The sequence below is a fragment of the Phoenix dactylifera genome, unplaced genomic scaffold (assembly GCF_009389715.1).
Source record: "Phoenix dactylifera cultivar Barhee BC4 unplaced genomic scaffold, palm_55x_up_171113_PBpolish2nd_filt_p 000441F, whole genome shotgun sequence".
Taxonomy (NCBI): Eukaryota; Viridiplantae; Streptophyta; class Magnoliopsida; order Arecales; family Arecaceae; genus Phoenix; species Phoenix dactylifera.
The window spans coordinates 35,571-60,409 of record NW_024067875.1 but is presented as its reverse complement, the minus strand read 5'-3'; the positions used below and the strand labels follow the sequence as shown (position 1 = coordinate 60,409).

At 41.4% G+C, this 24,839-nt stretch overlaps 1 protein-coding gene across 3 annotated transcripts in view; it reads right to left on the bottom strand.

Moving 5' to 3' along the window:
* Nucleotides 1–19,885, bottom strand: part of LOC103724117 (protein DETOXIFICATION 29-like) — an 83,676-nt gene extending 63,791 nt beyond the window's left edge. Inside the window, exons 1-3 of one of the 3 annotated variants that reach the window (XR_005508280.1) lie at nucleotides 19,285–19,885; nucleotides 18,666–19,207; nucleotides 14,025–14,111 (exon numbers count right to left, since the gene is read on the bottom strand). Coding sequence is in view for 2 of the 3 variants with exons in the window: in XM_039118904.1 (XP_038974832.1) it covers nucleotides 14,025–14,111; nucleotides 18,666–19,207; nucleotides 19,285–19,710 (1,055 nt within the window). In the remaining variant the exon portion in view is untranslated. The remainder of the gene's footprint in view (nucleotides 1–14,024; nucleotides 14,112–18,665; nucleotides 19,208–19,284) is intronic. The other 2 variants (XM_039118904.1, XM_039118903.1) reach the window with 2 other exon arrangements.
* Between the last annotated feature and the right edge of the window lie 4,954 nt (nucleotides 19,886–24,839).

Genomic DNA, 24,839 nt, shown 5'->3' with positions numbered 1-24,839 from the left:
GTTTTACGGTACCGTCCATCGGGGAGATGGGGGTATCGAGGGCACAGTAGCCGGTGTCCCTGTGTTTGTCACGGAGGATCTTATTGGCCACATCCTCCACCTTCCACTAGTAGGGGTGGCTCCCACACATCCCGAGGACAGAGTTGAGGCCCTTACGGCCGTTCTCGGGCATCCACCCCAGTCACCCGTAGACGAGGTATCCGCTAGCTCACTACCGATTGAGATGCAAATCCTCTTGAGTATACTGTCTAGGTCCATCTTCCCTAAGACAGGGAGATTTGATTTTGTAAATGAGAGGGACCTAGCTCTTATGTTCTATATGCTTCATGACACCCCAATCAACTTCCCTAAACTCATATATCGATACATGTGTGAGCCCCTAGATAGACCTAGGCTCACCCTCCCATATGGCATGATATTCACCCTTCTGTTTAGGGAGTACGAGGTTCCCATTCCTGAGGGGGAGCCCTTTCGCGCTTTGCGATGGACTGATCGCACGCGTGCGGGGACCCTACACAGGATGGGATTTCGGAAGAGAGAGGGGGTATGGGTTAGGAAGTCTACCCTCACCACTCAGACCACCAGACCTTCACCCAGTCCTGAGCCCGATTCAGACTACCCAGACCGTCCAGACCATCCAGACCTTCCATCCACTCCTCCTGCTCCTACCACCTCCGCCGGACCTTCCTCCTCGGCACCACCCTCTATGGCGGTCCGGATTGATCCTGAGCAGCTCCGGGAGCTGCGACAGGAGATAGTCAGAGAGGTGAGGGATGAGCTGCTTCGGGAGCTCCGAGGTGCGGTGCCTGCTCCCACTCCTGCACCCGTATCTTCTCAGTTGGTCCCTTTCTTGACAGCCGTGACTGACATGACGGCTCATGTACGGGAAGAGATCTACAATGTCCGGAGTTTGGTCCAGGCCCAGTTCCACAGCATGAGTGAGGTCACGAGCTCCACTCGACAGATGCGAGAGGAGATAGGTCGTGACATGCACACCACCACCGAGGGGGCCGAGCGCTTGGCGAATGTACTCATCGACAAGCTGGACGCACTTCAGACATCGGTGACTGGGCTTCAGGCGTCGGTGACAGAGCTCTCCACTACACATAGCAGAGCCACCACGTCTATCATCACGCAGCTCGGACATGTTACAGATGCAGTCACCCTCCTCATGGAGCAGAGCCGATTGAGAGGAGGAGCACCATCCTCGAGAGGAGGAGCCACATCCTCGAGAGGAGGAGCCACCTCATCGAGAGGGGGAGATACATCCTCGAGGGGGGATCTTCATCCTCGAGGAGACCATAGATGTTCTTTTTGTTTTGTTTTGTATTATTTTGCTTTACTCATTGTATGCTCAAATGTATTCACATTCATATCAATACAATGAGTAGACATCTTATCTTTATTTCTGTGCCATTTGATGATTGGTTGTGCCATTTGTGCCATTGATTGTGTGTGATTACCTCCTTTTTGATATGATGACAAAAAGGGGGAGAAATATGTATAAAATATGTAAAAGGGGAGAAATATGGATGAAATATGTAAAAGAAATCAATGAAAATCAATAAAAAGACACACAAATTTGTTCTAAGTGGATTCGGTACCTCGAGGCTCATTATCTCTCTTTTGGGGCTCCTAATGGAGTAATCTCCAGAATCTATTCAAGGGATATTCGGAGATTAGTTGAATCCTACTCAAGAACAAATTGACAGATTTTTCCTCTAAAAACAAAAAATTCAGTTCAAAAACTTCAAAGCATTAAAAGAAAATTCAGAGAATCAAAACATAGTTGAATGCATATGTTGAGGGGGAGAATCTGAATTTTAATCAAGCTAAATCATTAATGACATATAAGCCAAACAATTGATTGCATAATATGAAGGCTTATATAATTCCAAATGAAAGGGGGAGCTTTAACTCCGAAATTTGCTGTTTCACTCCTTTCAAACTTGGATAAATTAAATTATCAGACATTTGAATTCATTTATGGATTTTATTTCATTATTTATTGAGCAAGTCATTTTACATATACTCAAAGTTTTGTCATCATCAAAAAGGGGGAGATTGTGGAGTGATTGATTAAAACCCCATTTGATTTTGATGAGCTCAAAGCATTTGAGTATATCTTGTGATTACTAATGAATTCAATTGAGTGTTTCAGTGAAAATCCTGTCCAAGTGTCTCTAGATTTGGTTCATAGTATTTTGGATAAGTTAAGAAGTCTGCTGAACCAAAGTCTGAGACTCGAGTCGACTCCCGAGTATCACGAGTCGACTCCAAGCGTATCAAGTTCACTGGCACGAGCTCGAGTCAACTCCAGACTAGTACGAGTCGACTCCGACTGAAAACAGAAAGAAGAACAGAAAGCCTCATCTCAGAACCTGTCAACGAGTCGACTCCTGAAGTGCGCGAGTCGACTCCAATGTTCAACGAGTCGACTCCAGGATAGTAAGAGTCGACTCCAAGAGGTACACAAAGAAAAGTCAAAGAGCAGTTTCTCGGGTCTGAGATTCGAGTCGACTCCAGTGGAACGCGAGTCGACTCCGATGGTTGGCAAGTCGACTCCAGAGAAAGCAAGAGTCGACTCTCAGCCGTACACAAAGAAAAGGTCAGAGAGCATTTTATGGACTCTGAGATTCGAGTCGACTCCCGCAATACGCGAGTCGACTCCGAGACTGTGCGACCATCGACAGACAGAAAACCATGTTACTGCCTCTGAGATTCGAGTCGACTCCCAGACAGCTCGAGTCGACTCCAAGACAAGCTTCACGTCAAAAGGCAGAAGACCAACTTTCGGAAACTGAGAGCCGAGTCGACTCCAAGGAAGTTCGAGTCGACTCCAAGACTGGATGAGCCAAAAGACAGAGAATCGGGAGTTCGGGCTCTGAGATTCGAGTCGACTCCAAGGACAGTCGAGTCGACTCGAGTGGACAAAATTCAAAATTGGATCCACGGACTTCAGTGGATGAGCCGACTCCAAAATTGCCAGGTCAGCTCCAGAAGTTGGCGAGTCGACTCCGGGTCAAGACGAGTCGACTCCGGGTCGTGACGGCAACTTTAATTCAAATTTGGAACAGTTGCCGAGTCGACTCCTGATCGCGCGAGTCGACTCCAACCCACCAACGGTCATATTGTCAGGCTGCGCAGAGTGTGCAGAACGGGCAGAAAAAGCAGTGTAACGGCTAGTTTCCGTGGGGGTTGGCTTAAATAGCCACAGAAGACTGTAGCAAAGAAGGGAACAACTATTTTACTCCAACTAATCAAGCATTCAAGCTCTGCAACGTGCTCTTCAACGAAAAAGAGGAAGATCTGCATTTACTGCTTCCAACTACATCTTCCCAGCAATTAAAGCCTCCTTCTCCTGCATTCAAGTCGACTACTCTTTCAAGAGGAGACCAGAAGTTTAAGAAGCCATTCCTCATCTCCAATATAAAAGCATTTGAGGCTTCTTAACTTCATTTATTGTTCATATTGTTTTCATCTGCTTTTTGAGAAGCTCATTTTCTGTTTTCTTTCTACAACTTGTATTTACTTGGTTCAATCGGGGATTGAATCAAGGGGATTAAGGTTGGTTGGTGAGCCGAGTTAAAACCAACGTGTGTAAGGGTTCGATTGTGATCCCGGAAAAACAATCGGGGGTGGTTCTAGTCGGTGAGCCTGGGAAAACCGACCGAGTTCGTTGTGAGCTCGTAAAACAACAAGTTTGGTTGTGAGCTTGGAAAACAACCGCCTGTAATCCAAGGGGATTATAGTGAATTCCCAAGTGAGACTTGGGGAGTGGACGTAGGAGCAAGGGTTAGCTCCGAACCACTATAAAACTTGTGTTTGTGATTGATTGTCTCTCCTTCTTCTCATTTCATATTACTCACAGCACATAGTAATTAATTAAATAACTTGCAATAGTTTTTAATTAATCATCCATAACGTTTTAAATTATCTAAATTATTTTAAAACTCAATTCACCCCCCCTCTTGGGTTGTCTATCTGGGCAACAATCTAATATGATTAGATCATGACCTAATATGGGTTAGCCAAGAGTTGGAACCCATTTGGCTTTAATTAGACCTGATTTGATTAGGTTTAATGTTTTCTTTAAGTTGGTTAAACCCAATTGGATTGGGTTTGATAGGGCCTTCACTTCTAGACCATTGGATCGCTTCCTGGATGAAGGATCTGGTCCACTGGTTGGTGCCTTCATCTGGACCATTGAATGGCTTCCTGGATGAAGGATCTGGTCTACTGGTTGGCGCCTTCATCTGGACCATTGGATGGATTCCTGGATGAAGGATCTGGACCATTGGTCAGCGCCTGAATCTGGACCACTGGATGGCTCTCTGGATGAAAGATCTAGACCGTTGCTCAGCACCATAATCTGGACCATCGGTGATGGCATCTTGCTTCTGGACCATTGGATGGCACCCTGGATGATGATGCCTTGATCTGGACCATTAGATGGCACCTAGATCTGGACCATTGGCTTTGGTTCACTGCATTTGGGCCCTTAGATTATCAGGATTTAAGAGAGAGATGTGAGAAAGAAGTTGATACACCCTTCTCCTTAACACCTCATCATGATGGGATGCCTCTCTTGGCACATGCCTCATCATGATAAGGTGTGTGGATGGGATGCATCCCTTTATGATGCATCCCTCCATCTCTTATAAATAAGGAGGTGCCTTGGGGTTCTAAAGATCATCCAAGAAAAAGCCTCTCCTTCTCTCTTCCTTATCCCTTCTTTCTTACAAGCCTCTCTCTTTTGTCCTAACCCAAGACAAGAGGGTCTTCTTTAGGACAAAAAGGCTAGTGAATGTTTTAGAGGTAGAAAGGAAGAAGGAAGTGAAGGAAAATCAACCAATTAAATCCTTTGGAAGGATTGAACAATTAGAATCAAGTTTTGGTGGAGCTAGAGTCTTGAACCCATTCCTGTGTGGATCAACATCGGAGGGTGAACATTTGGGCACCTTAGGACATCTTCAGACATATTGGATATAGCGTGATAGGTATTCTTCTATACCAAGATTATATTTTCTATATTATTTGGTTATACTATTAAGGTGATCTTAGCTTATTAGGGTTTCATATAATGGGTTTTATAAGAAAATTTTATAATCCCGTATCTTCCGCTGCGCCCTACAGCACTGGAAATCCCAACAGTGGTATCAGAGCAAAGGTCCAAGAGTTGTGACCGATTTTCGGGAACTCTCACGCGTGATCATGTGACGAAGCGTGGCTCTCCGTTCGGAGGCGTATAGAGATGCGTGCTCTGATAGGTATACATGGGTGTCACCCTATTTTTAATAGGATCGAACCCATGTAGGAGTGGAGACTCCCCCCAACATGAATGTATCTGTGAACGTATCTGAGCATACAGTGAGTACCATAGGATCCAAAAGATTTAGAGATGAGATAAATCAAAAGTAATTGTAGCATCTCAGGTTTGGTCATATAGAAGAAGACAGAATTAACAAATTGGAGAAACATGGGCTTTTGGGCTTATTGACTTCTGAGTCATATCCAATTTGTGAATCCTGCCTTTAAGAAAAAATGGCCAAATTACCCTTTATAGGACACGGAGAGAGGTCCACTGAGATACTTGCTCTAGTACACATTGATGTGTATGGCCCATTAGATATGTAGGCTAGGGGTCATTATTTCTACTTTATAACATTTACTGTTGATCACTCACGGTATGGTTATGTTTATCTTATAAGACATAAATCTGAAGTATTTGAAAAGTTCAAAAAATTCAGATATGAAATAGAAAAACAAACAGAAAAACTCATTAAGATTCTTCGATCAGATCTAGAGGTGAATACCTTAGTAGAGAGTTTTGCGATTATCTCAAAGAAAATGGTATAGTTTCATAATGGACATTTTCTGGTACACCTCAACTCAACGAGGTGTCAGAGAGGAGAAATCGGACTCTATTGGATATGGTCAGGTCCATGATGAGATTCACTGATTTACCCTTATTTCTGTGGGGAGATGCCCTACTTACAGCTATCTACATATTGAATAGAGTTCTCTCTAAGTCCATTCCCACCACACCGTATGAGATATGGCATGGTAAGAAATCGAGTCTTGGTTATCTCAAAATTTGGAGATGTCCGGCCCAAGTCAAGCGACAACAGGCGGACAAGTTAGAGGCTAGGACAATTGGTGCTCGTTTTATAGGATATCCTAAAGAGTCGTTAGGATACAATTTTTACATCCTAGAGGATCACAAAGTATTTATGAGCCAACATGTCATCTTTTTGGAAAAATAGTTTATCCTTGATAGAGGCAGTGGGACGAAAACTGAGCTCGAAGAGAAAGTCTCTGAAGAGCAACGAGCGATTGAGCCTAGTGAACCTATTCACATTGAGCCAATACATAAAGAATCTCATCCACTTCGTAGATCTAGTAGGATTCTCCATCCTCCTGAAAGGTACTTAGGTATACTTACAGAGAATCTAAAGGAAGTGTTTCTCATGGAAGAAAAGGAACATGGTGATGATCCCAAAACCTACAATGAAGCGATGTTCGACATCGATTTCGAGAGATGGATGGAAGCAATGGAGTCAGAGATAGAGTCCATGCATTCCAACCAAGTTTGGACCTTAGTAGATCCATCTGAAGGTATAGTACCAATTGGGTTTAAATGGATCTACAAAAAAAATTAGATTTGGATGGCAAGGTAGAGACCTATAAAGCAAGGTTGGTGGCAAAAGGTTATAGTCAGCGCGAAGGCATTGACTATCAGGATACCTTTTCACCGGTAGCCATGCTGAAATCCATTCGAACGTTGCTTGCTATTGCAGCTTATCATGATTATGAGATTCGGCAGATGGATGTGAAAACTGCATTTCTTAATGGATATCTTGTGGAAGATATCTATATGGAGCAGCCTCTAGGTTTCACTTTCAGTGATGGTGATCACAAGGTCTGCAAGCTGCAAAAATCCATCTATGGATTAAAGCAAGCATCTCGGACTTGGAATACTCGTTTCAACGATGTAATCAAATCATTTGATTTCATTAAGAACGAAGAGGAACTATGTGTGTACAAAAAGATTAGTGGGAGGGCTATAGTATTCCTCGTATTGTACGTGGATGATATACTCCTGATTGGGAATGATGTTCCCATGCTCACATCGGTCAAATTATGGTTGTCTAAGGAGTTCTCCATGAAAGACCTAGGGAAAGCATCTTATATTTTGGGGATTAAGGTCTATAGAAATAGATCTAAGAGGATGCTTGGCCTATCATAGAAAATGTATATAGAGGAAGTGCTGAAGAGGTTCAGCATGAAAAACTCTAAAAGGGGATTGTTACCTCTAATGCATGGGATAAATCTTTCCAAGAAGATGTACCCCAACACATCTGAAGAGATTGAGCGCATGAGCAGGATCCCTTATGCTTCGGCAATAGGAAGCCTCATGTATGCCATGCTGTGTACTCGACTTGATATAGCACATGCTGTAAGTGTCACAAGCAGATATCAGTCGAATCCACGTGAAGAGCACTAGATAGCTGTGAAAAATATTCTTAAGTACTTGAGAAGGATTAAGGATATATTTTTGGTCTTTGGAGGAGGATCTGAATTAAAGTAGAAGGATATACTTATTCAGATTTTATGACTGACCCTAATGATAGAAAGTCAACATCAGGATATGTATTCTTATTCAATGGAGGATCGGTAAATTGGAGGAGTTCCAAACAATTGTTTATTGCAGATTCTATCATGGAAGTCGAGTACATTGCCGCATCGGAAGCTACAAAGGAAGCATTCTGGTACAAGAAGTTTGTCGAAGAGCTAGGTGTTATGTCATCAGACGCCATAGCACTTTACCGCGACAACAATGGCACCATATCACTAGCTAAGGAGCCGAGGTCTCATCAGAAGTCCAAGCACATAGGGCGACGATTTCATCTGATACACGACTACCTCGAAAAGAAGTATGTAGAGGTGCAGAGAGTAGACTCCACAGACAACGTGGTGGACCCATTCACTAAGCAACTAAGTCAACAGAAGACTGAAGCCCATCTTAAGAAGATGGAGCTTAGATACATGTCTGATTGACTTTAGTGCAAGTGGAAGATTGTTAGAAGTATGCCCTAGAAGCCAATATGGCTGACACATATTTATAATATAGGATATAAATTTGTACTTGGCCCTTATTATTTGTTAATAAGATTGGACATTATTATTCATTCATGTTTGTATGTGTCCATGAATCGTCCAAAAAATTAATAAGATGATGACACATATTCTGAAGGAGTTGAAAATTTGAGGCATGTGTCATTAGGGATTAATTTCTAAATGTTCCTGATCGATGGATCCATCATGAGGGACGGTGATCGATCTGATAAGATTAGTGCATAGATCACTTAGTCAGATGGATGAGTCTCGAGTCCACAGTGTAGAGACATTGGAGTGATTGTGCAAGTACTTGTTAGAGAACAAGGTATTGAACGTGGCCGAAGAAAGTAGTTACATGGATGTCTATCCACTCGTCAGTGACTACTTATGCTGCAGTTGTATGACTGGTTCTTGGACCTAAGATGCCTCAACTATTCACTGTGAGGTTGCTGTAGTTTGACGAGTATACAAACTTGGACCCTAGCCATTCGGATCCTTGTGGTGCGGATTGGCTATAGTAGGTTCATTTTGGAATAGGGTTGCATCTAAATTGAATCTATCGATCTTGATAGATTAAGAGTGATCCTACGTGATTTATGAGACTCAGTTCGATAAATTCCTAGCCAGATATTTTGGAAAAAGAGTTTTTCATATCTCGAACTAGAGGTCAAATAAATTTGACATATGATGGACGATGGAGTTTGACGAGTTATCCATAACCTCTGTCATGTCGGGATCCATGATAAAAGGACTGTATCATGCGCTAACTGCACTAAGAGGTTTAGACATTCCATTCTGCTGGGTTGCCACCACATACTGCTAGGTGTCACTAGTGGATTGTGAGACTTGAAGGCATTCACTTGATGATTAGTAAACCCTAAGAGTAGACCTGAAATTATTTCAGTCCACTAAAAGGAGTTTCAGTGATATTGAGATGGAGATCTCAATATGTCTTACTACCAGACAGAATAGAACCTACAGGATCGTACACATAAAGGATTTGATTAGTCAAATTATCGTAATTATGATTTAGAATCATAATTGATGTCAATTATCAATATGATTGGTGATTGAATTAACCCACTAAATGTTAATGAGTTAATGGAAGAAGAATTAAGTGGAATTGATTGCAATTAGATTGCAAATTGGGCTGATTTGATGAGCCAAATCAAATTGGGTTCGACCCAAATTAAGTTGGGCTCATGATTGGTTTAACCCTGATTAGATCAGGGTATATTTTTGGAATATGCCTTAAGTCGTATTCACACCATGCGGACTTTAAAGTAACATGGCATTGTAGGATAAAAATGCATTAAATCGTGTTCACACCATGCGGACTTTAAAGTCTCCATGGCATTGTAGGATGCATGGTACCCCATCTAATTCTTCTAATATGATTAGGAGTTAGCCTAAGTCCTAATGCGATTAGGACCCATCCAAGGCACCATGAAAGAGGTCCAAGCCCAATGTGATTAGGCTCTAATCTCTTGATTTAAGGACACATGTCATGCATTGATTTGAGGCGTCACCTAAGAGGATTCTAATCCTCTTGATCATGGCGCCATGGACACTTGGCATTGATCCAAGGGTGGGTGGCAAGGTAGAGTCTATCTTTTGGTTTTGATAAGCCTCGAAAAACCCTAAGCCACCAATTATAAAATGGATTCATTGGAGGCATATGAGAGTAATTCATAGGAGTCTCTCCTTCTCCACGCCTCCACCCTCTCCCTCTCCTTCTCTTCTCCCATGGCAGCAAGGAGCCCTCCTTCTTCCTCTTCCAAGGTTGCATTGGAGGCGTGAGAAGAGAACCAAAGAGAGGAGCCAACACGCCAAAAGAAGGGTTCTTTCCTTACCACACCCAAGCCTTCTTCCTCCCTTCTCCATGGCAGCAAGAGGCCCTCTTCATCCTCTTCCTCTACGGTAGTAAGGCAAGGAATATCCATGGTGCAAAGCATCCTCCTTCCTCCTCCTCCATCACGAGTAAGGTTGAAGAAGAAAGAGTTCTTTTCAAGAAGGTATGTTGCTGATCTTCTTCTAATCATTATTGATAGTCATGAGAGGTCTCTGCAAGGAGCTAGCACTCCGGTGATCTGATCTCAGATAGTCGAGTCCTCGTGTGGATACCTGTAGAAGCCAAATGCGTGTGTGGCTCCAACAGGAACCTCCAAAGATCATCAGGCTGCGGTGTTTTTCTACCCGCACAAAGTTTGAAGATGGGATCTCCAAACCTTTGTTTCTGATTTTGTTTTAGTTTTGTGATATTTAATTAATCCCTTCAGATCCTAATCTCTCCTTCCTCATGAGTTCAAAGGCCTTTTGGATTTGGATCCAGAAAAATTTTTTGAACTCTATGATCCGTAGCGTGTTCATACGATGAACAATGTCCCGTGCGAGATTCCGTTGTGATCGTCATATCGCATGGGGCGTAACTCACCACCATCATGCATTTAGTCATATATTAGTTGTGCATTGGGGAAGAATCATTCAGTTCACACTAGCAGAAGTAGTAGTAGGATGAGAATGATCTTGAATAGGTTTGATAGTATAATTTAAAATATACCTATTTTAAGGGCGGAACTCCAAGTTTATGTTTTTCTAAGATTTAGCATAACCAGAATCCATATATGTGGCCTTGTTAATTAATTTCACCTAATAATACTCATGAAAAATTAGCAAAAACCAAAACCACTCCCTCGGCCACTAACTATAACATATTATGACTTCTTCATAAATGACTTCAGAATGCTCCTTCTCATCTCTTTTCCAAATGAAATCACAGGCTACTGATATATTAATATGCAGAGAACTTCTCTACAAATCATGCAAGATCCAGTCTAATTTAAAAAGTTATGGTTAGCAACAACCAATTCTATCAAATTGTGATCACAAACTAATTCCTAGTTGTGCATGTTCTCTTGTTCCTGATTTTCTAAGTTACTAAGTTGTCAACGTTTTGCCGAAACACATTACACCTGATAATTGCTTCCCAAATATCCTAAGATTCCTCATTTCTCAAGATACACCAACGTTGTCTTCACTCTTTATTTCCACCATAATTGTGAGCAATCTACGTGTGATTGCAAAATACTGCATATCATTTCCAGATTTAAAATACCTTCAAAAACACATAATAAGTCTTTTTGTCTCCAAAACCCTCGAACCCTATTCCTATCCCCAGTTGCTAATCCTAAAAATTGTGGGAAGACGTGTTAGCTTTTTTTCTAATTATTTCTCCCGTGTTGTGACCAATTCTAGTCTGTCTAGATTTTTTGTGCAAGATAGCATATGTGGCCATGACACTTGAGGTCTTGCACAAATATCAATTACTAAAATACACAAATTAAAAAGGATATAAAGAACTCATGAACTGGAATCTCAAATCTAGATGTAGTTTGGCTGAAATACATTCATCAAACATCTTCAAGTTTAAAGACACTAAGGTTATGTGAGAATATTGTTTCTTTTATTTTGAGTTCAAGAAAAGACCATGAACTTATATCTACAAGGTAAATACTAAAGTTGGAGGCATACAAAAAAAGAGAAAACAATGAAAATCAAGATATGAAATAAATTATTGATAAGTAAGAAATGTAGAAGTAATTACAAGCTATTATTAAAAATTGATAAGAAGAAAAGGAAATCCCGTAAGACGGGGAGGGGTGAGGGGGGCGGAGAGAAAGAGATCGAGACAGAGAGAATTGGAGTGATAGAGCGCGGACATGCTAATGGTGGGCTATAAACTCATGATACTTAGGGACTTGTGAAAATGGGATGGTTGAGAGTAGACTGCGGGGATGCTATTAGATTGGATCAGGTTGAGGTGCCATTCAACTTGGATCGGACCCTATAGGGCATTGGGTCCATGTTTCCAATATCCAGCGACTATTAAGATCTGATGAGTTTATGATCCTAGTATAGATTGGTTATAGACTAGTTTTAATAGGCATACATGTCAAAAACTATAGATAAAGAGGAGAAGAAATATGAGATAATAATAAATGATTGCTATTGGTGGCGGAAAGTTTGGGTCTGTTGGTTGCACAAGTGGGGAGGTGACGCAAGAGGCGTGGTGGAAAAACTCAAGTTTATTAATATATTTATGAAGGAGAAAAGTATAAGAATAAAATTTATAAATTATATTATACAATATATGGTAAATTATCATATCTGAATCAAGTTTGGAATGTTTTTACAAGACTTGGATCCAGAACAATAACATTCATGTGTTTATCTTTGGACTCATGCCTGACATAAAGTCGTCCATTATCTAGGTCATGTTCAAGTCAGACAAAGGTGAGATCCAGGTCTGGTTCCATCTGGCCTGTTGGTCCAGCTGATAGCCTTCGCAATTTGAACTTTCACAAGACATGGTGTTGGGATGGCAAGAGTTTAAATTTATTCACAGATGTGAGGAGCTAGGAATGGAGAGGCATGAGCTCAAGATGATTCAATATATTGAGGAACTGACTTGAGAGATTTCAGCTTCCGTGGAAATTTAAATGGGATGAGAAAGACCTAGATTTTGAGTCATCTAAGTGGGGTTGATTGTATGCATGGAGGAGGTCATCTCAACTGCAGTCTCCAAATGATTATTCCCCAGAGAGATTTCCAGACCCGTAAATGATCACAGCTCTGTTCGCTCATGGCATGGCAGTCGTAGACTGCGGCTAGACGTGGCAACGTCTCAATTCAGCCAACCACCGACTTTTCATCCCGTGGTGAACCAAAATAATGAAATTAAAGATTTTCCTTTTGCTTGGTGTTTGCAATCGTATGGCGTAATTCAAGAAGGTTCTGTTAAGGAACGAGATGGTGGATGAAGTGAGACATAAATTGAGAATCTAAGTTTTAAGGCTTGTAGGATATTTGTTAAAGGTGTTACTTGCCTATGCTAGATATTTGACTTTGCTAACATAGTAAAACACCCCCAAGATACTGCAAAGCCTTCTAGGATTTGTAAGTAGCAATCCTCAAAAAATTCCAAAAAACTCTTGCCAAAAACTTCCAACTCTTGGATTTATAATGAAATATAACAAATTTCCTTTTGCTCTCTTATGGTGTAATATAATTCTAAATGAAGGTTTTGTTAGGAACGAGATGGTGGATGAGGTGAGAAATAAAAATGAGAATTAATCTTTAAGGCATGGAGGATAAAGCCTTCTATGATTTGTAAGTAGCAATCTTGAAAAAACCCACGCAAACATCTCACTAAAAAACTTCCAACACATAGGTTTATGCAAGTAAGAAAAGCCAACGAGTTGTGATAGTGATCTGACAATCCCAGATTTTGCTTTATTTATAGAATCCCAATGATATAGACCCAGAAAGGTATAGTGTCTCCCCAAAAGGAGACACTCTGAAAGGTACTTTAGTTAACAAATATCCATTGAGAAAGACAACCGTTTGTTAAAAACAACTAACTAGAAAAAATTACTAATTTAGAATAAATAAAATAATATTAAAAATATCAACAGGTTTGAGGCTTAAGATTTGTAGTTTATGAGGGTATTATATAACATGCTAAATTCGTTCACATATTTCTTTTATTGCAATATTTCCTAAAATCTCTGGCAAATGCTTGATTTTAGTATTCAATCACAATTTTCCATATAACCTGAGATTTCCAACACCAAGATTAAATGTAGGGAAAATGGTTGCTATTTTAAATTATTTGAAGTGTCTGTGGAATGTTATATGTTGCTATTGAATTTGGCTAATTATAAGTGAGGTAGTATTATATACATAACCAACTTATTCATGTTTATTAGTATTCATATGGTTTTACAGAAGCTTATATCCCGATGTTTCGTTTCTAACGGTAAGTGGTCTTAGAAAGGTTGGACAAAAGGATGAGAGATCAATTGAAAAAAAGCGGAAAGAAAAACAGAGAGAGAGAGACGTACCATATTGACAAAGCATCAACTGAAACTTCAGGATTTTGGAGATAACCAGCAAAAAGAATTAATGCCATAAAATACCAAACCTCCAAGCTGCAAAATAAATAGAAATAATAAAATACATCTCTTTTCAGATACACAACTAGGTAATGGTTTTATACGCACTGCATCTCAAAGCAAATGCATGAAAGACTAAAATAATATGTTGGACTAATGTAGCTACATGTTTACCCTTTGTTTATTTAAGCATTTAGAAATGGTACCAATGGAGTTAACATACTTCTAGTAGCTAGTAGTAGTGCCACACGATCTTTAGTAGAATATAAATCCATAATTAAATGATTAAAAGAAACATACCCACCTCTTAGGATATGTGGAGAGCCTTTCTATTCATGCGTCTTAAAATAAAATCCACTAGAAATATTAATTTCTCATATTTAATCAAATTTGAATTTTTTTTACATAAACACTGTAAAGGAAATAATCTTAGCATCATACCCGTAGTTTCTAGTACAACTTAATAAAATTATTATTTAGGCCATAAATTATAACTAGACATATATGAAACAACCTAGATCAAACTGTACTTTCTCTGGATTAAATCTCAATCAAAGCTTATAACTTTCTTTCTAACTACTTCCTTGTACACTCTCATGGATGATATTTTGCAGCATGATGTCATTTAACAAGCTGTAATAGAGGCATTATGGCAACAACCTAAGCCCCACGTGTATAAAAATGTATACATTTTTGCTTATTTATTTTTTTAGGTAAATGAAATTATATGATGGTTAACATTGTATAGAGTGCTTCTAGACTAGATAAATATCATAAACACCTATGATAAAAGTGGTCTTCATGTCTACAGCAGTTCATACTATCATGTACGTGATATTAAGGTTTGCCGTACTATCATAAGCCAGCTGGTTTAGAATGTACCAAGCTGATCTGGTGTACAAGGTTGTCAAACCAACTTGCAAAGCCAGTACCCGCCTTGAATCTAATACAGATCTGACAATGAACGGGTTGGTTATGACTCCAAAGTAAGACCTACTGAAACTTTTGGATTAGGTTTAGGTTCGAAACTTTTATACTTGACTCCTGGTGTATATGTTGCAACCCCATAATCCCTATTCCTATATAAGTTGTGCTTGCCATCATGATGAGGTAAACCTGCTCTAGGGGTATAAACTTGTCGTTGATTAATTGGCTCCTAGTAGCCCAAGAACCAACAAGTTTCCTTCTTGTGTTACCCGCTCACACATACATACATACATACATGCTGTAACCCCATCACTACCATTCCTATATAATTTGTGCTCACCATTATGATGAGGTAAACCTGCTCCAGGGGGATAAACTTGTCGTTGGTTAATTGGGATTTGCTAGCCCAAGAGCCAACAAGTTTCCTTATTGTGTCACATCCTCCAATGCTACATATATAAATTATAAAATGCAACACGTTTTTTACCCCAAACCCCTGCTTTAGTTGGTGAATTGGTCTTCCATGCCTATCTATTGTAGTGTTTTTCATGCCTATCATTTGTAGTGTTTTTCATTCCTAAAATTTTTGGACCTAAGTTCGGCCTAAAGTCCCCCAAGAAATTTTGGATCAAGTTCAAATGGAAGCTCAGCTCGGCCCATTTTCAACCTTAGTTTCTATACATTTATATATCAGGCCCTATTAGAATTCTAAGCATTCTCATGTGTAAAAACTGCATATTGCATCAAACATCACATCATAAATAAAAATCTTTTAGTGCATGCACCAAAGGAGATCACAAAAGTATTCTTTCTTTGTTGATGCATATCCTATAGCATCTATATTAAACTAGAAACCGAAGAGTCAAAGTTGAATGGAATGCCAGACTCCGTCCATCCCATGATTTGAAAAAAGAAAAAAAAATCGTGAAGCATCGTCCATGAGACTATCTATCAGTATCCCTTTTTTTCTTCCTTGCCAAGCCATCCGTCCCTCTCCATCCATCCATAAGCCCTTCAACTCCTCCCGAAGTTTATTTTTCCTCCTCAAAATCTTCTTCCAAGTATATATTACATAGCTATGAATTGTGTATTAGTGAACATCCTATTCTAAGAACTAAATACCGCATTCACACCCGTTGTGTGTGAGCCGCCGTTGTACTAAAAAAAAAAAAAAACTAAAACTATGTATCAATTTATCTAGAGGTGTGCATTAGGTTGCTTTTGAGTATTTATCAAAGAAGCTTAAAGTATGCGCTAGAAACTTATTGCTTGAATATCACCTGAATATAAATTATGTACTGATAAATATAATGTTGTGGAAACTGTGAATCAATTTGTCTAGATTTGTATCAATACGCCTGGAGGTGTATAATAGGTCGTTGTTGGGTATGTATCGAAAAGCTTAAAGTTTGTCTCAGAAATCCGTCGAATATGTATTACTTGGATATATTCTATGCACTAATGAATACAATGTTTTGGAAACTGTGTATTAATTTGTCTGGATGTGTGGCGATTTACCTGAAAATATGTATTAGGCCATTGTTGGGTTTGTATCAAAAAAACTCAAAGTGTATATCAAAAACCCGTTGAACATATATTACCTGGACATGTACTATGTACTGGCGAATATCATGTTCTAAAAATTATGTATCAATTTACCTAGACATATATATGGGTCGTTGGATGATTAATTTATAAATATGTATTACTTGGTTATATACTGTGTATTGGTGAACATGAATCATGGAGAGAAAAATGACTCCATATTTCGAAGAAGAAGAAAAGGACTCACAAACTATGGCAAGGAGGAGGAAGCCTTGTGGATAGTTGGAGAGAGAAGAATGATTTGATGAGGAAGAAGAGACGGAGATAGACGGACGACCTCACAAACTATGCTTCACATTTTGTTTCTTTTTTATTTTAAGTGAGGAATGGATGAACTTTGTTAGTAGGTCTTCCTCCTGTTCAAATTTTGACTTTTCAAATTTCACTTTAAGATGGACGCAATAGTTAAGATATGTGGAACAAAAGGAAGATCGCTTTATACAACCTTCTTTGGTGCATAGATAGTTTTTCTTCTTATATGACACTATAAATATGACAAAGAACTAACACGTGAATCTTATTGTGCGATATTTGTGTGCAAGAATCAAATGTAATCAAACAGGAGACGACCAAATCGATCATCTATTCTAGCTGGACACTTGTGCTAAATAAATTATTTCCGTGGTTAAATTCTCTCGTCCTCCTAGATTGCATAGGTCCAGGAAGCGAATAATCCAAAAATTCTCTCATCCCCGCAGGGGGCATTGGTTGAAGAAGCGAATAATTGTTAACCAAAGAAAGAAGCGAATAATCCAAACGCAAAGAGACAAAGGGCCTAACCTGCCGCTTCATCGTCATTGGACTCCGACAAAAGGGTCGCCTGCTGTCACAGTCTGATGACGTGGGAGCTCGAGCAAGGTCTAATACGGTAGGCTCCTCAGCCGCACCATTTTACGCCCCGTTCGACAGGATTTTTGGTGAATTAAAAAATATTTTTTGACTGTTCAAAAATATTTTTAAATAAAATAGAAATATTTAATAAAAAAATTTAGAAGCTGTTTTAGTTTTATCAAAAAAACTAAAATAAATTTACGAGAGAAATTCTAAAATAGAACTTATTCGGCAAAGCACTTTTAGCCTATCTTATTTTGATTTATAATTTTTTTTCTATTTAGACCAAACTACTCATGATAAAATATTATAATTACAAAAAATATTTTTTTATATTTATTAATATATAATAATAATAATAATTATAATATTTTATACTTTATTATTATATTATACTATAAATATTATATTATATTATATTATATTATATTATAATATATTGATATGTTATATTATATAATATCAAATTATGTTATATTATTATGCTATAGTATATAATATTATATTACTATATTATAATAATATTATATTATATTATAGTAATATTATATTATATCATATATTTATGTATTAATACATATTATATTTTATTCTGCTCTGGTGTATTATACAATATTTTTTATGATCATTTTCTCATAACAAAAAGTATTTTTTTAGTTTGTTTACTAAATATATATATTAAAATTTTATAGTATTTTAAAAATTTAGTTTCTAAATAGTAAATATTTTTTTATAAAAATTCTATTTTAAAAAGTTATATTATTGGAAGCTATGCAGCCAACTACCTTTGGGAAACGGGGCTTAGTTGTCCTACACTCTGCTGCCAATGCCACGTTACAATGGCTCCAAAAGTTTCTTTCCCATATTAAAAAATATTTCCCAGTAACCTAATATCATCACTGGTTTCTTTCGAGAAAAGACAAGGATGCCTTGATCGATTGAGATATGCTCAGATTACCAGTGTCCGTTTTAAAAAGTCCATTTACGCTTACGGGGCTCTCTTAATCTAAGATATCCGAGTTGCCTGATGACCAACCTCGTGTTGCTGAAACCCAAATAAGTACATAAACAAACAAATAAATAATCTAAAGGCACCGGACCGCTTTGTGGCAGAGACCCTTAACCCAGATATATACGTATGCAATTAACATTAATTATCGACAGGAGACGTGCCAGATAAAACAAAGATAAATAAATAAATGATAGCGTTTTGAAACCGGTCGTTACCAGAGCATCACGGCGGAGGCGATAGACAACCTGACGAATCCCCAAAGGTTGGCGAATGCCTTCAAGGAGAAGCCCGACCAAGCCCGGCCACAGGCCCCACCGAAGATGTAGGCGAGCTGGCCCAGCACGATGAGCCACCAGGAGGCGTTGAGCACGACCGCCGCCCCGACCAGCCCCCACCCCAGCCTCAGAATCAACAGCCAGCTGAACAGCACGTGCAGCAGCAGCGCCACCACCGACACCACCGCCATCGCCATCATCCTGCTCTGCGCCTGCAAGAACTTGGCGATGGGGAAGTTCATCGCATACGCGAACAGCTGCGGGATCATCCACACCGAGAACGTTCCCGCCGCGCCTGCGATCTCCTCCGTCTGCCCGATTAGCCGCAGCACCGGCCCCGAGAACACGTAGAGCAGGCTCAGCAGCAGCGCCGTCGTGTTCAGGATCACCCAGGACCGCTGCATGTACACCCCTAACATGTCCAGCTGCCCCGCTCCGTACGCCTGCCCGCACAGCGTCTCCAGAGCACTCCCCATCCCCAACTTCACACAACGATCATGTAAAACTTTTAATTAATTTACGCGTTTCTTATATAGGATATTTTTGTATCTGTTGTTACCATGATGCCGAAGGAGAAGCCGGCGATGACGGAGTTCTCGACGGAGACGGCGGCGAGCTCGAGCGTGCCGACTTGGCCGGCGAACATCTGGGTGATGGCGCCCAAGGAGTACTGGCATATGGAGGTGAAGATGGCGGGGCCGGCGAGGTACCATAGCTTCTTGGACTCCACTACGAACTCCCTCCAGAAATCTCCTGGTCCTCTTATGGAGCCGATGTCTCCGAGCTCTCCGATCTCTGCCACGAAGACCATTGACGAATGGGCGGCGGCGATCGCGCTGCCATGCTCTTCGCTCCGCTCATCTGGACGAGAGCTCTTGGAGAGCAGCGGTTCACTCGTTGTGGCCATGCGTTCAAAGGGCGACGACGGCCGATCGAGTGCCTTTATTGTCCCTTTCTTTTCGGCTTGCTCTCGCTGGAAGTTCATGCACTACAGAACTACGACTCTTGCAGGACCACTGCCATTTGTCAGCTGAATTAATATTGATGGAAGGTAGCAACCATCTTGCTTTGTTTTGTTTTGTTTTTTTTCTTTTACTTGATGAGGTTGCATGAGTATTAGTTTTCATTGGTGTAGCAACTTAGATTTCTGTCCCATTCGAAGCACTGATTGCTGTATGTTACCTGGAAAAAAAAAAAAGTAGTGGTTGCTGTACATCGACGTGGTTGAACGCTATCGTCGGCTAGTCTTGGAAGGCGGTGGTGATCGGACCGGTCTTCACGCGTCATTTTGGTTTTGTCATGTACCTTTCAAACATAACACAGCCATGCCCAAGTGGCGCTGGACCTGTCAACGAGCCAAGCCGAGCCCGAGCCTCCCCAGACTCCGGCTCGGCTCGTTTTACAAAAGTTGGGCTCGGGCTTGGACTTGGTACCGAGCTCTGTATTAGGCTCGAACTCGGGCTTTCTTGGCAAAGCAAAAGCTCGGGCTTGAGTTCGTAAAGCTTGTTTCAATTATGAGCCCAAGTTCGGCTCGGGCTCGAGCTTATTTTACATCCTACCATAGCTAGGCTACTAGATGAGTGGGAAGGATATGTTCACTTCAGGAAAAAGGACCAATCCCGGCGCTTTTTTGGACCTTTAGCAACGCTTTTTAGTGTCGGCTAAAGTACCGCCGACGCAACACCAAGCGTCGCCAAAGCATGGGAGATACCAGAGTGGCAAAAACCGGGCTTTACTGAAGCTTAAGTGGCGTCGCCGATAACCTGACGGACAATTTCGTCACGGTTTTCCTCCTGGTTTTCCCCGACACTTTATAGCGTCGCAAATTGTCGACGCTTTAAAGCGTCGGCATATCCTCATTTGCCGACGCTAACATAAGCATTTGAAGTGTCGGCATAAGCGTGCCGGTGCGGAGCCATGACGTCTTTTACCGACGCTTAAAAGCATCAGGAATTGTTTTTTTAAAAAAAAATAAAACACCAATCCATATTATAAAACACACATTACAAAACATACATTATAACAATATGAACCTGTATTACATTGATACATTGACACAAACACTCAGATCATTCGAAATATGAATATTATCATATCTGATTAAAAATTTGCTTAATAAGTTTCAAATTACAATGTATTCTGAAAAATAAGAAACATATACATATCAAACTCATAAAAGATAATCTAGAATGCATAAGGGACGAGATTCAGCTCCATCATCATCTCTACAAGCATTTGAAGTATCAGGAATCTACAAAAAAAAAAAGAGAAACCTTAGAAGTTAGGAATAATGTGATACATTAACTCATATATCATAACTGATAATATGTAATGTATTCAAATATATATAGTTATTTACCTGAGAAGGAAAAAATCGTTGTAACATGGATGAAATATTCGTAAGCTGAGACTGCAAATTTGCTTGGTTTTGCTTCATCTCTTCAATAGTTGCTTGAAGATGACGAACTTCTGCAGTGTTACTAGATTCTCTGGCATTTCTTGTATATGTGCCCACTGAAGACAACTGAGTGGGGGTAACTCCAACGCCGTAACCCCTCACTCGACCATAACGCTCTGGGCCCATCAATTCAGCGAGCACTTGAGCTTCAATATGATTGGTCGCGTCGGATGATGATGACCCCCCGACGCGCTCTGAAATAAGATTTGTTGCCCTATCCTATATCTCTCAAAAAAAAAATTCAAATTAATGTATGCCAATAATAGAACCAAAAAAAAATGCAGCACAAGTGAAAGATGAATACATCAACTATATCTCTTGACTCCTTCTGGACGAAGCTGCCATCTCGATGGGTGTGAGTCATCTTATAAAACTCCACCCTACCAGGCTCCCTTCCATTATCATCCATCTACAACAAAAAGTATATTTCAAGAGTATACATGCTATATGATAGAATAATTTAAGATAAATTTAAAGAGTTTCAAACAAACTTACGAATTCAGCTCTACGCCTCGCATAACTCATGGAGCCTGAAGTGTGAGGAACAGTCTGTGATGCTCGAGTAGCTCTACCAATATTGGAATATGTCTTTCCCGAAAAATAATAAACAATATAATTTATACAATGTATAAATTTCTAATGTATAATAATAATAAATACAATCTAAGGTATTGAAAAAATATACACAACTTGAGCTCTCTCGGAAAACCAGTAGTGGACAAGCTCCCTCCACTGATGAGAGATTACATCTGGAGGACAAACACAGGCCACCTCCTCTTCAGTCATGCCCTCGTGCTTCCAATCTGTCTTTAGCTTTGCCTTATATTCTTTCCATTTGCGGTTGACGGACTTCAGCACCCAATCATGGCTATTTGCAGGAAGGACAAACTTTTTCTATATCAAAGTCAAAAATGTTATATCAATGTTAAATCAAAAAATAATTGAAGATAGTAAGCAACTTTAATTCTTTACCTCAATAACTCTAAAAGGCTCAATCTTATACGAAGAAAGTATTTCATTCCATTTCATATAGTTGAGCGGACACAATTGTCCCTTCCGCGCAACCGATCCTAAAAAAGTGGATAAAATGCTTGCAGCATTCTTGATGGGCTGCCCTAGTTCGTTGCAATGGACGACAATCTTCTCATCCTCAGGTAGGGTCCATACGTCTCGTGCTCGAGTGGGCCCTCGTGTTCTCCTCACTCTCTCCAGTCCATCTATAAAATAAGAAGTCCATTAAAGGCAAATGATTTAAAATAGTATGATTGTAAGAGAAATTAATATAAAAACTACCCAGGACGTCCACGTCATCCATGTCTGGACAAGCTGCAGGTGGCGCATGCTCAGACTGGGACCCAGACTGAGTATGGGGCTCATCGGGCTGCTAGGAACGATCAGAAGTAGATCCCACGGATTTGTGCTGAAACTCAATATCTCTGAAACATTTTTCTCGCGGCATGTTGTAATCTAGTATGCACAAAAAAGAATCAATATTAGTTATAGAAATAATTTATAAATTGTAAAATAATTTAATGCATAAAAGTAATATTTTTCTTACCATAAAGAAACTAGCCAGCTCTTATTCAGCATCCATCCTAACCAAACTAGTAGAATTCAATTCATCAATTGGCGCAACATTAAAAGGCATACACTGAGTATAAGTCTCATCATCCTCCTCTGCTAACATTTTTTCCATATCATACAAGTCCCTAGGTTTAGTCTTAATAACAACAGACCAATCTTTATCTTTCGAGTCTTGCACGAAGAACACTTGTTGAGCTTGAGATGAAAAAACAAATGGGTCATCTTTCAATAGCACACCAATATGTATCAACCTTAAAAAATTTACTAATGTGAAGCCATTTATATCTTGCCTCAAACCTTTAGATGAGTTTATATTCATCCAATCACATCGAAATAATACTACCTTAAAGTTTCCGTAATAATCCAACTCATAAACATCTATTAGGGTACCATAATAAATTTTTCCGTCCGCCTCGACCATAACTCCACTATTTTAGGTTTTTCTAAATTTTTCACATTTTTTTGTTTGAAATTTAAAACCATTTAGTTACGGGGAAACTTAGCCACCATGCCCCACGTGACCGGCACGCGCGCCCAGGAAGACTACGGCTGCCCCTTGATCCAGCAATCCGACCTCGGGTCGGATATCTTCGGCTCCGCAGCCCGACCCCGGGTCGGCTGCCCCTTGATCCAGCAATCCGACCTCGGGTCGGATATCTCCGGCTCCGCAGCCCGACCCCGAGTCGGGTGCCCCTTGATCCAGCAATCCGACCTCGGGTCGGATATCTTCGGCTCCGCAGCCCGACCCCGAGTCGGGTGCCCCTTGATCCAGCAATCCGACCCCAAGTCGGCAATCTCTTGACAACAACAGACTGTTCCCCTGAGGCACGCCGCGGCCCCCTGCTCCACTACTCCCTGCAACGGCCGTATCCGGCGCTGCCCCACGATCCCCTGTAACAGCCGTACAAAGCGGAGCTCCACTACGCCCTGCCATGGCCGTACCCAGCGCTGCCCCACGACGCCCTGTAACGACCATGTCAGTGGCAACCCCATCGTTCCACACGATGACCAATCCCCAGAAAAACCCCCCAGCCTGATATATATGCGGCTGGGGGGGAAGGAGAGGGTAAGCAAGATTTTTCAGAGTATCATCTTACCTGCTATCTCTCCTTCTCCTTCGATCTCCCCTAACTTGATCGTCGGAGGGCCCCCACCACCCCGGTGGTGGTGCGAGGCTTGCTTGCAGGTTTTCCGGCGGAAGGTGGAGCGCAACCGAAGCAATTCCAAGGGAACTCCGTTCACACCGCTGTGCCAATCGTTCTCGGTTTGAACCCCCAGCAACAGTTGGCGCTAGAAGGAGGGCCCGGATCTCAGGGCGATCGTAATGGCACGGCGAGGTGGTCGTGGAGCTTCCAATGCTTCCGGTCGCGGGGCCTCTCGCGCCTCTGGCCGGAGGGCCGCTGCATCTCCAACACACTCTCAGCAACACTCCACCTTCCCACCGCCCGCTCAGACGGTCGAAGCCGCCCAGTTCGACCAGCTAACCCAGCAGGTTCGCACCCTCGCGGAGGCGGTGCAGAATCTGCAGGGTGCGATGTCCCGGGCGCCGCAGCGGGTTCAGGAGCCGCCGCTGCCTGAGCGTTCGCCTGTCCTCCTCAACCCGCGCTCCTTCCTCTCCCATGGGGAGGAGCGCCGGCGCGAGGAGGATTCTCGAGCACGCTCCATTCTGCCGGGACCTTCCCACCGGAGCTGCGCGGGGTCCGAGAGGCGGGCCCCGGCGCGTTCCCAGACCCCCCAGTCCTCGAGGAACCCGCGCTCCAGTCGGTCCCCCTCTCGCCGCTCCTTGTCTCCCACCCACCGGTCGCGCCCTGGACCGGCGGGTGGACGATCTCCACCGACAACTCCAGGTCCTGAAGGGCCATTCCAAAGATCCCTTCGCCGACTTAGAGATCTCCTCCCAGCCGGCGCTCGCCTCGAGGATCCTGCGGACCCCGAATCCGCCGGGGTTCAAAATGCCGGCGATCGAGCCCTATGACGGGGCGGCGGACCCGCGGGATCACGTCGAGAGTTTCAGGACCCTTATGCTCCTCCACGGAGCATCAGATCCCCTTCTCTGCAAGGCTTTCCCGGCA